General features: G+C 40.3%; 2 protein-coding genes across 2 annotated transcripts; both read left to right on the top strand.

The window, feature by feature from the left end:
- Positions 1 to 1110, top strand: LOC141793893 (GTPase IMAP family member 7-like). The gene has a single exon (XM_074674765.1). The coding sequence runs from the start codon at positions 1 to 3 to the stop codon at positions 1108 to 1110; it is 1110 nt and encodes a 369-aa protein (XP_074530866.1).
- Positions 1111 to 9245: 8135 nt separating this feature from the next.
- LOC141793892 (GTPase IMAP family member 9-like) lies at positions 9246 to 10271 on the top strand. The gene has a single exon (XM_074674764.1). It carries the CDS (start codon positions 9282 to 9284, stop codon positions 10269 to 10271), a length of 990 nt encoding a protein of 329 aa, XP_074530865.1. The 5' UTR covers positions 9246 to 9281.
- Positions 10272 to 12310: the final 2039 nt, after the last annotated feature.

The raw sequence follows: 12310 nt of genomic DNA, 5'->3' as shown, positions 1-12310 counted from the left end.
ATGTCACTTTTTTGTATCTTCTTGTTTTCTTATTATTACACAGGACAACTGATAACAAACGATGAGGAGCTGAGAATAGTGATGGTGGGGAAGCCAGGAATCGGAAAGAGTGCCACTGGAAACACCATCCTGGGACGACAGTGTTTTGTGTCAAAGTTCAGTGCACTTTCCATAACCGTGGACAGTGACAAAGGCAAAGGCACAGTGGATGGACAGAAGCTGGCTGTAATCGACACCCCAGGTCTGTTTGATAACAGGTTCAGCAAGGACAAGACAGCTAAAGATATCGGCCAGTGCATCAATTACGCCTCTCCTGGTCCCCATGTGTTCCTGGTGGTCATCAGGTTGGGCAGATACACTGAGGAGGAGAAACAGACGGTGCAAAGGATTCAGGAGATCTTTGGCCAGGCTGCAGACAAATACAGCATGGTGCTCTTCACTGGAGGGGACCAGTTGGAGATGGAAGGAACCACCATTGAGAAGTTCCTGGCTGAAAGTCCAGACCTGCAGGAACTTGTAGACAGATGTAACGGCCAGTACCATGTCTTCAATAACACGCAAAGACAAAATTCCTCTCAGGTGACTGTGCTGCTCCAGAAGATCAGAAAAATAGTCCAGAAGAATGGAGGAAGCCACTACACCAACCAGATGTTCCAAGAGGCTGAGAGGAAGATAGAGGAAGAGAAACAACGCATCCTGAAGGAGAAAGAGGAGCAGATACGCAAGGACAGGGAAAAAATAGAGAGGGAAATTCAGCAAAAATATGAAAAGGAGATGAAGAGAATCAACGACCAACTCCAAGCTGACAGAGAGAGGGACAGGGAAGAGAGGGAGGCGGAGAGAAAGAGGATGAAACTGGAGATGAATGAGGAGAGAGAGAGGCAGAAGAAAGAGAGGGAAGAGGAGCGAGCTAAAGAGAGGGAGGATAATGAGAAGGCGCTAAAAGAATTACAGGAGCAGTATGCTAATGATCTGGCAGAGCGGAAGAAAGAAATGGAGGAAAAGTATGACACTGAAGCCAGAGCAGAAGCTGAGGAGTCTAATCTAGTGCAACTTTTGGCAAAAGGTATAGTCAGAGGAATTAAAGCCTTCGTAAACTGGTTCCAGTGAGTGAATGAAAGTAAAACTGATTAGTGTCAAATGATGTAACCAGTATTTCACGAAAAAAATAAATAATAATTAGGGATGCACAATACTGGATTTTTGCCGATATCCGATATGCCGATATAACGAAACCCCTTTTGGCTGATACGGATAGGATACCGATACCCATAATCACAAGTTTGTTTGTTTTTTTCACTGTAAAGAAAGCTAAGTCTATCCTGTACTGGAATTTATATGTTACTCTTATTGTGACGGTCTTATTTGTTTAAGAAACACACATAAAACAAGACAAAAATCATTTGATTTTACCATAAATGAGAAATGTATTATTTTTTTAAAACTCAAGACATTCAGTATTGAAATACAGAAAAATAATTTCTTTAGATCACATGAACTTTAAATGTACAATACATTTTTAAACATAACCAAGTTGCATTTGATTATTTTGGAGCTACTGTAACAACCTGGTGACAGACACAGAGCTCTGCAGTGCAAATAAATGAAGTGCTACATTTTATTTAAGGAGCTTATTTTTCAGATGGAAAATAATAATAATCCTAACTGAATAGCCCCTTATCGGCTGTGCATATCAGCAGAAATTTTCATATCTGCCGATACCAATAAAGGTGTTTTTAAGCTTTTATCTGCCGATACCGATATTGTGCCGATAATATCGTACATCCCTAATAATAATAATAATAATAATAATAATCTGGTATTGTGCAAAAAAGTGACAATGAATATGATTTTATTAGTCTACTCCACTGCAAAATGAGATAAACTGTTTTCCATTCTTTGGTGATCTTACTGAATAAACTCAGGTATACAGTATGTTTGTCATCATTGCCACAGGGTTAACTGTAGGTCAAATGGGCTGACATATGATGACTAAGTGATTTAAGATTCTCTTTTTCAAAGTTATAACCGCTCTGCATGTTTTAGCCTGTTAGCAAAGGTTAGCTTCATATGCTCTCTGCACTGAGATTTGATCTTTGTCTGTTTCCATTGTGCTTTATGTGACCAATCCTTTTTCTTTATCAGTACCGTGTGCTCACTGTCACAGTGTCACAACCTTTTGGCTTCTCCTTTGACATGTTGTCAACACCAGTATTGAGAAACACTGGTACTATATGCTTTAGACAAACTATCTTGAAGTATTTTAGGAATAAATTCATGTATGTCTTCATGTAATTGGCTGAACCTGAAATAAAGATCTAATAATGGGACCAGCTTTTTGTCATCACTATCACTGACTTACAGGTCAATGCTCATTTAAGAGCTTCTATATTGATTTGCTCTTTGTCCTCTTTTATATTCATTTCATTTTGACTTTTCTAGTTCTGGACAGATATAACACAAACTCTGAAAACTTTTGTATTGATGACAAGGTGGAAAGTCAAAGACACATTTTCACACAGTTCAAGAATCACTTTTCTGAAAAGCGTTGTCAGTATTTTATGTCAGTAAATGAGAAAACTTTGACAATGGAGTTCTTAATTGGTAAAACACATATCTCTATCTTCATGAATCAGCTGAAATGAGTGTCACTATAGCCACCTTAGTTTTGAATTGAGCAGTTAACATTTTGACATAAGCAGACACTGAAATAGCAAACACACAAAACAACTTACACACACACACACACACACAGTTTTTTCCCCCTAACAATACTCTGACAAGTATCAATTATGAAGCGTTAGGACTTGTTGCTCAACATATTTCTAACCTCTCCAACATTCAGTGCCAAGTTTCTAAACTTTCACAACAAATCAGATGGGCCCAGCATCAACTTGTGCCCTCTTGTTTATAAATCCCTGAAGAACATAAAAAAAACATAAAAGTATCACATTCAGCCATTACTTATTTAACTGAAGAACATGGTGTCCTATTTTGAGGGTAATTTCATCTTCACACCCAGGAATGGACAGCTCATCTGGGGTCAAACACCAGCAGCCCCTTTTCACTTTGGTGCTGCCTGCATAATGCATTCAGCAAAAAAAAAAAAAAAAAAAAAAAAAAAAGCCTGAGTGCGCCACCACTGCACCTTCAGCTGCTTCAGGTAATGCTGCTTATGAGATGGGACTGGGGGAAAGAAAACAAAAGCAACCAAATGATCAAACTGAGCCTGTTGTCAAGGAGAAGGAGCACAACACTATAGCACCATGGTATAATAAGGTTTCAAGGGTCACCTGCCACATCAGCATGTACTATGTAAGACAGGGATGTCCAACTCGTGCCATGGAGGGCCAAGAGGCTGCAGGTTTTCCTTCCAACCAAGAACTCCACCAGCTGATTCCACTGATTACCTCACCTTCAAGCAGAGAGCAGGGGCTAATCAGTGGAATCAGCTGGTGGAGTTCTTGGTTGGAAAGAAAACCTGCAGCCTCTTGGCCCTCCATGGCACGAGTTGGACATCCCTGATGTAAGACAAGGGTCTCTTGTCTCAAGGGTTACCTTTTGCATGACTTATAAATATGTAACTCCACACCACCATGTACTCTGCACCACTTACAGCTGCTATCTTTAAGGTCATAATTATGCTATCTTGTTTGTCACACTGTATATATACCCTGCACACCTGAATAAAGCTGAGAGTCGGAGAACTGAGCCAAGCACTCGTTTGCTGTCTCCTTTCTATCTCCTTTCTATCTACATTTGATCAAAGATTTGGGCTTGACCCAATTGAGAAGCTTCTGTTTTATTTCCAGCACCACTGTCAGGAACCTGGGAGTTCTTTTGGATCAGGACCTGTCCTTTAACTCTCACATCCAACAGGTCTCAAGGACGGCATTTTTTCATCTTCGCAATATCAAGAGAATTAGACACATCTTGTCTCGGAGCGACGCTGAGAAACTAGTCCATGCTTTCGTTTCTTCTAGGCTGGACTACTGTAACTCTCTTTTATCCGGCTGTCCTAATAAGTCTATTAGGACCCTTCAGGTGGTTCAGAACACTGCAGCTCGGGTACTGACTTGGACTGGGAGGAGAGAGCACATCTCTCCAGTGTTAGCGTCTCTACACTGGTTACCTATAAAATCTAGGATAGAGTTTAAAATTCTTCTTTTGACTTACAAAGCGCTTAATGGCATCGGGCCATCGTATCTTAAAGACTTAATTGTTCCGTATAATCCGTCTAGGTCTTTGCGTTCTCAACATGCTGGTCTGCTCGTTGTACCTAGGGTCTCTAAAAGTAGTATGGGAGGTCGAGCCTTTAGTTATCAGGCTCCTCTTCTTTGGAATAACTTACCGGTTGAGGTCCGGGGAGCAGACACGGTCTCAACCTTTAAGAGTAGACTTAAAACTTTCCTTTTTGATAAAGCTTACAGTTAGAGCTGGATCAGATCTGAACCAGCTCTTAGTTATGCTGCTATAGGTTTAGACTGCTGGGGGGAACTGACACACAGGGTTCCTGTTTCCCTCTTTTTCTGTCAGTCTAACTTCTAGTCTTAATGTCCTGTTATAGTTACTGACCATACACCTCTCTGGGAGGGTCTGAGTTTGTCTTGTAGGTTCCTGGGGATCGGTGAAGAAGACGGCCTGCTGCTGTGCTCCTGTCCGACACCAGCTACTACAGCTTTGGATTTGGCCTGCTGGTTTCACCTTAACTGTCGCCACAGCGCCAAACTTCAGACTGCGTCTGTTTCTCTCTCTCTCCCTTTCTGTGTGTGTGTGTGTGTGTGTGTGTATGTGTGTGTGTGTGTGTGTCTGTGTGCGTGTGTGTGTATCCCTACCCCCCCCCCCCCCCCTCCTTTTTTCTCTCCCCCCCCCCCTCTCTCTCCCACTCTCTCTCCTCTATCTATCTCTCTCTAACCCCAACACAGTCGAGACAGATGTCTGTCTAACATGAGTCTGGTTCTGTCCGAGGTTTCTGCCCGTTAAAGGGAAGTTTTTCCTTGCCATTGTAACTTGCTAAATGCTGCAAAGTCCTGTACTCATGGTGGGTTAAGATAAGATAAGACTCCTTATCTTGTCTTGATGTTGGGTTTCTGCTAATAAAATTTTATTAACATTTACGGGTCTAGACCTGTAAATGTTTTTGTAAAGTGTCTTGAAATAACATTTGTTATGATTTGGCGCTATATAAATAAAGATTGATTGATTGATTGATTTTGTTTTACCTGGGCTAGGCCCAACCTAGGAATTTCTGGTATAGCACACCACTGGGTGAAATCAGCATAGCAGAGGATTGTTGGTAGTGCCCCTTGGTGTAAACCTCAGCTGGTTTCTACTTGCTTTATGCATGAACAACCAGGTTACTGTGGGTGGGTCGTGGTCCAAAACAAGCGAATGAATTCTACTCTCAGGCTGTCCGTGCTCGCCTGCATGAACAGTCTGTCTGTGCTCAGCTGCATGGTCCAGCCCTCTGTACTTCACATGACACGGATGGGCTGTCTGTTTTAAGATGATGTGCCACCTCACAGATGGGCTCTGATGGGTGCACAACACACATGCTACTCAAACAACACTACAGACAGCGCATTGGATAAGCTTTGTTATATTGTATCTATTTTTAGTAATTTTCTGCAAGAAATTAGGTGTCATTGCAAAGTATCCTAAATAGCAGTGGCCTTTATCACATATTCTTAACAAATCTATTCACAAGAATCCAATGAATGCCTTTTGTTGTCAGCCATGCCCTTTATTCCTTGACTGTTTTTTTTTTTTTCATTCGTCATTTTGTCATTACTCGTGAACTCTTTGAGCAGCAGCCAGTAAGTTATGCTTCCCTGCTTGTTTACCTGCTGCTTGTAAAACATTGGGGGTGGGGGGGCATTCCTCTTAATATGGAGCAAAAGGAGAACTTTGTGTCAGTCAATACCAAGGTAAGTCAGGTAACATATGGAAAAACATATGAAGAAACAAGCTTTCCCCTCTGCATAGTGCAGTGTTGTTGCTCAGTGGACAGAGTTTACCACCTCCTTGTCCACCAGCTGCCTCTGGAATAGCATTTAGCAACTTTTTGTTAATAATATTTTATTAGTTTTAAACCCTGTGTGCCTGGAATGAGCAGAGAGCTGTCGCTGCTGGCTTCAGGAAATGCTACCATTTCTTGTAAATGTTGAGGGAGGGAGGGAGGGGAGCAAAGGTAAGGTTTGCAAAGTGAGCTTCTGGAGATAAAGCAGTTGTTTATAGACTATAAAAGTTACTGATAAGGAAGGTGACTGTAGGGGTTTCATGTAAACACAAAAACAGACAAGAAAACCTGCAATTCCTTGAAGCAATTGAGTGCTGGCAAAACAATGAGAAACCAGCTGAGCAGTCTAAATGAGAAAAAATGTGTAGGAAGAATTTATGGAAGTTAAAATAAAACAACTGCAAAAGTACAAAAATGAGACATTGATGTACTAAAAGAGCAAACAGAAGTAAGGCATTGATGTTTTTAATAGAGCTGTATTCAAGAATGAAAAAATAATACAGCACAGGGAGACAGGGTTAAAAATGGACTGATAACCACATGAGCTTTAATTTCTGTCGGTGTGCAGTGGGTGAGAGCTGGGGTGGTGCAGAAATAAACAATGATAATGATAAGTTAAAAAAAAAAGAAAAAGAAAAAATGTTCTTTTATTATGGAATTGCACATGGTAGCAATGTCTGGTAGATCCTGTACACGAGCTCTACCATTACATAACTTCATCCAAAGGTGTAAAAACCCTGTTTGACCCTATGTGTCTCACTAGATAGACATGATAAAGAAAGTACAAGGTCTTTTTTATGTAATGTAACAACCAGACAAAGCTTTACTTTTACTTTTACTTTCATCCTGACACAGAGCATTGGTTGCTGTGACAACATGACAAATCTTAAATAGAGTTGCTGTACATGCTCTGACTACTGTTTCAGCACTGCAGCTGCAGCATCTACTTTGAATCCTCTGAGCTTAACATGGCCGGTAACCAGGGTAAGTCACGGCAATCCTCTAAACCAGTGTTATCCAACCCTGGTCCTGGAGGATCCCTGCCGTACATGTTTTAGATGTTACCCCACTCCAACACACCTGATTCAAATGATCAGCTCGTCATCAAGCTCTGCTCGAGCCTGATAACGAGCCATTCATTTGAATCAGGTGTGCTGGAGTGGGGTAACATCTAAAACATGCAGGGCAGGGGGTCCCCAGGACCAGAATTGGGTAACACTGTTCTAAACCTCTCCTTTAACTGGTTAATTTTTTTTTTGTTTCTTTTATCAAGACCGACTGTGCTAATGGTATGCCAGTCTTTTGTTACTCAGGCTTGATTGTGTTACTTCAACGTGCGTTTACTGTTTTTTCTCTCTTTTTTTCTGTTCTATGCTGAAAATCAAAACTGTAATCAGAATAACTTTAACTCACCAATAATCAATTTCCGATCTTAACTCATCTTTCATAGTCAATAGACAAGTGTAAAGGACTATTATGGAGTTAGATTACTGCCAAAAACCTCACAAACACAAAAACTGTGTTTTATTTGCGGCCAGTGATTCACAAACAAACTCAGTGTGATTTGCAAAAGCAAAACATAATTCACAACTAATGTATTTAGTTTTATTAATGAAAAAAAAATGTCTCTCCCACACATACATCTTGCTTCACAAATACAGAAAAATGTATTTTCACTTAAATGAAAATATCCTTGAGGCGCAAAAATGAAATCTTTCAAGAACAAAAAAAAATATTCAAGATTTATTTTTTTTCTTTTCAAGTTCAAAAACAATCTACAAGCAGGAGAAACAATTCTGCAAGTAGGAGAAACAATTCTGCAAGTAGGAGAAACAATTCTGCGGTGAAACAGTTCTGCAAGTCGGAGAAACAGTTTTGACACGATTCTACCACATAATGTGACTTTTGGCAGTAACTTTCCGCCGTTCTGATACGCATCCGCAGGACTTAGATTAATTCATGAACGTCAGCACACGACTCGAGCAATGTTCTGCAATGTGCACAACACAACAGCAGGTGGCACTGTTGATGCTGTTAGACCAAAGATCTACGTTATAGATACGGCGAGGGGCCCAGGAAAGAGGGCAGCAGCCAACAGATGAGTTTGGGACCATGGTTGGTGAAGTTTTGATTTTACTGGCATTTCCTCCGTTGATATATGTAATTTATGGCATTGCCGGAACTAACCTAAAAAAGGGAACAAAACTGATCTTCAGCAGGCTGTGGCACAGGTGGCTGCTTACAAACCAAACACCAAAAGGAGCAGCATGGCACAGACCTGAAAAGCACAGGAAAAAAAAACAGATCAGCAAAAAGGTTTCCAACAAACAGAGTTGAATTCAGCTCAAACCTCTGAGCCACTACCTAGTGAGACGGAATTATCTGGCACTGAAGTGAAGACTGAGCCGGTCTTTATGGAGGTGGATGATTGGAAACTGAGTTCAGGTGTGCCCTGCTGCACTCTGACAGAATGTAGGTCAGCCACGCCCCCAGCCACAGCCTGCACTGCAGAGAGAGAAAACACAGGTGAAAAGCCCAACAATCCTTCGACTAACCAAAAATACAAACATAATTTCAAACCATAACAAATAAGACCTAATAACCCACTGTCTTCTTGTATATGTTACCTCATTTACTGACCCTCAGTATATGCTGGACTGCCATGGACCTGCGGTCTGTGCTAAACTGGCATGGACCCGGGGTCTGTGCTCCACATGGCCCAGCCCATGTACCCAATGATTTTTACAGTTTGTTTTATGTTAATAAAACAAAATGTGTTGACAGGCTGTGCTTTGTTGGCTTTGTTAAACTGAAGTGTTTTAAGATTACGCTGGTCCATGCAGTGGTGCACAGTGGTGGAAAACGAGGTGCTTTTTCCCTCACCTTGTTTCCTGGTGTTCGTTTATGATTAAAAGATGACGAAGAACGACTCAGTTCTCAATTTGATACTGAGATTTATTGATTACAAGCCGAAAAATGTGCAACAGATCTGTGGTTCTGTTCACCTCTCCCTCATCTCAGACAGACTGTTTTAAGAATGTATACTAGAGTTAGTATAAAAATGTTTATTCACTGAAAGACAAACTCATTGGATGCAGATTCAGCCTTCTGAAGTTGAAGCTGTCTAAAGAACACAGCAGTTAAGATTTGATGACTTTATTACAGTGTGGAGAGTAGTGATGGTGGGGGAAATGTCTGATCAGTGTTTTTATGTTCCTACACAGGGGATGGCTGTACACACCACAAGGAGCTGAGAATAGTGATGGTGGGGAAGACAGGAAATGGGAAGAGTGCCTCTGGAAACACCATCCTGGGACGACAGTGTTTTGTGTCAAAGCTCAGTGCAAATGCTATGACTGTGGACTGTTCCATGGTCAAAGGCTCAGTGGATGGACAGAAGGTCGCTGTAATCGACACCCCAGGTCTGTTTGATAACAGGTTCGGAAAGGACAAGACAGCTAAAGACCTCAGCCAGTGCATCAGTTACGCCTCTCCTGGTCCCCATGTGTTCCTGGTGGTCATCAGGTTGGGCAGATACACTGAGGAGGAGAAACAGACGGTGCAAAGGATTCAGGAGATCTTTGGCCAGGCTGCAGACAAATACAGCATGGTGCTCTTCACTGGAGGGGACCAGTTGGAGATGGAAGAAACCACCATTGAGAAGTTCCTGGCTGAAAGTCCAGACCTGCAGGAACTTGTAGACAGATGTAACGGCCAGTACCATGTCTTCAATAACACGCAAAGAAAAAATTCCTCTCAGGTGACTGTGCTGCTCCAGAAGATCAGAAAAATAGTCCAGAAGAATGGAGGAAGCCACTACACCAACCAGATGTTCCAAGAGGCTGAGAGGAAGATAGAGGAGGAGAAACAACGCATCCTGAAGGAGAAAGAGGAGCAGATACGCAAGGACAGGGAAAAAATAGAGAGGGAAATTCAGCGAAAATATGAAAAGGAGATGAGAAAAAAAGTTAGGCTCGCTGAGGCTATGAGACAAAAGGAGCAGGAAGAGAGAGATAGAGAAAGAATAAGGGCACAGGAGAGGTGGGAGAGGGAGAGGTTGATGGAGAGAGAAGCTGAAAGGAGGAGAGCTCAAGAGGAAAGAGAGAGGGAGATGGCAAACAAGAGGATGCGTTTACAGAGACAGCATGAAGCAGAGCTGGCAGAGCGGGCAGAGCAGGAAAAGGAAAGAGAAAGGTTGAGAAGACAGGAACAGCATCGGTCTGAACCAGACAATGGTTGTACCATTCTGTAACTACTTAATTGTCTCATTATTTCCTTTGTCTAACTACACTCAAAAAAGGAACTTTGGTGTTTGTTCAATCAGCATAAATAAAACATGTAGCGTCTACTAGATTATTTCATGTTTAGTGGTTAAACATGATTAAAACATGTTGTTTCAGCATGATGTGCAAAATTGTTAAAACAACTAGATCACTTTATGTTAACTCAACCTGATTGGTTTAGGTCGGTATCCCATCTGCAACACCTCTCCAGAGCAGGAGGTGGCAGTAATGTGCAATAGGACCTATTCATCAGAGAGCAGAGGCAGAGGATTACCTGCACTGTAAAAAGGGAATCGTCGATCAGTTGAAGTGATGTAATTTTTTTAACCAATCCGACTCAATATTTAAGTTAAGGTTTCCAATGTATTTTTGTGGATCGTATCAGCATGAAATTCTGCGTTGCTACAACTAATAAAAGAAGTAGTTGGACCAACTTAAATTATTTAACATGGGTTTAGTTGTGATCTCTTAAGAAATTTGAGTAAAATCTACTATGTGTATTTGAGTTACAACAACGAATGTTATTAATTTGAAATAACTTAAAGATAACATGTACATTAAGATTAAATAAATTATCTAGATCTAGATAAAGATATTGCGTGCAACTGCTAAAATTAATAAAATTGGGTTAATTGAACAAAACATTTTTTTCAGTGTAGTTCTTGAAGTGATACAAACTTTAAATTTACAAATACATTAAGAATCACAATTAACCCCATGGTGTAGCGTTTGATTGACCCAATGTCATGTTGACAGAAGTATCTTTTTGTACTTTGTGTGTAAAAAGAGAATTTTAAATCAGCTGAAGCCATGTATTTTTTTTTAATAAATCCCACTCTGTATCTTCACTTGAGGTTTCTGATGTATTTTTCTGCATCTCATCAACTTTAAATTCTGTGTTGCTGAAAAAAGAAAACATTTGGACTCAACATTTTGCATCAATCCAATTTAAAGTTTTCAGTTGTTTTATCTGAACTATTTGCAAAACCCAAAATTAAAATAAAAACACAGCTGGGGAGAGAACCCTGTAGATATGAGACCCCACTGTACATGTACAGGGGGCAAAGTCTGTAAAAATTCCATTTTAAAACAATAATCTGGGTTGTTTTATTTTTCCAGCTATCCCTAAATTACCACTACTGAGACACACTTTATACCCCAAAGTTCAAAATATTCGATTGGATAAAGCTATGAAAATTTAAAATTTGTTAGTTAGTAAGTTCAGTTTAGTCAAATGTCTGAGTTTTCAGAGGTGAAACTGATGATTAGATTTAACTTTTGTTACTGTTTAAGTAAGCACAACTTAAAATCATTAGTTAGTGACTGTGTTTTGTAACCATGAGTGAGGAGGGGACACAGTCGATATGAGACTCTGCTGTACTTCTGGATGTGCAGCAGTGGTACAGATTGTCTGTGCATCACAGCATGGACCAGCTGTCTGTACTCCTTATGGCATTGATCAGCTGTACATGCTCTATGTGGTGTGGACTGACTGTGTAAAAAATAATTATATCTTTTTACATTTTCAGTCCTGGTCTGATAGTCCAGTCAAACATTTCATTAATTAATATGTTTAACATCAGGCACACTGCAAAAGTCAGCAGGTACAAGACCCCATGCCGTGGAGCACAGACCACCTGTCAGTGCCGCGGGGTTCAGACAACCTGTGCCCCCTGAAGAACAATGTTTCAATGTACATCACGATCTCTTATTGATATCACATCTTCCAGTTTTGAGTAAGGTCAACTTGTTTTGTTTTAAAGTGATATGCAACTTTTTTTTCACATTACTTAATATTTTAATTTGTAACAAACAATCATCAGGTTTACTTGATTAAAGACATTTATTAGAATGATTTGCCAAAATAGTTGTAACTACTTAAAATGTTGAGTTAAATTAACTTACGTTATATAGTTTGTTACTTAGTTTATTCATTTTATTTTATTTTTTAAGGTAACCGGTTTAAAAGCATTTTTCAAGTAAACTCAACTTATCCAGGTTTACAGTG

The sequence above is a fragment of the Halichoeres trimaculatus genome, unplaced genomic scaffold, assembly GCF_033239565.1.
Source record: "Halichoeres trimaculatus isolate MK-OKI-2021-1 unplaced genomic scaffold, fHalTri1.1 fHalTri1_scaffold_7, whole genome shotgun sequence".
NCBI lineage: Eukaryota > Metazoa > Chordata > Actinopteri > Labriformes > Labridae > Halichoeres > Halichoeres trimaculatus.
This window is presented reverse-complemented; position numbering and strand designations above follow the sequence as displayed.

Bases quoted from the DNA above. Each gene is read 5' to 3' on its own strand.
- LOC141793892 (XM_074674764.1), top strand. From the start codon at position 9,282: ATGGTGGGGAAGACAGGAAATGGGAAGAGTGCCTCTGGAAACACCATC.
- LOC141793893 (XM_074674765.1), top strand. From the start codon at position 1: ATGTCACTTTTTTGTATCTTCTTGTTTTCTTATTATTACACAGGACAA.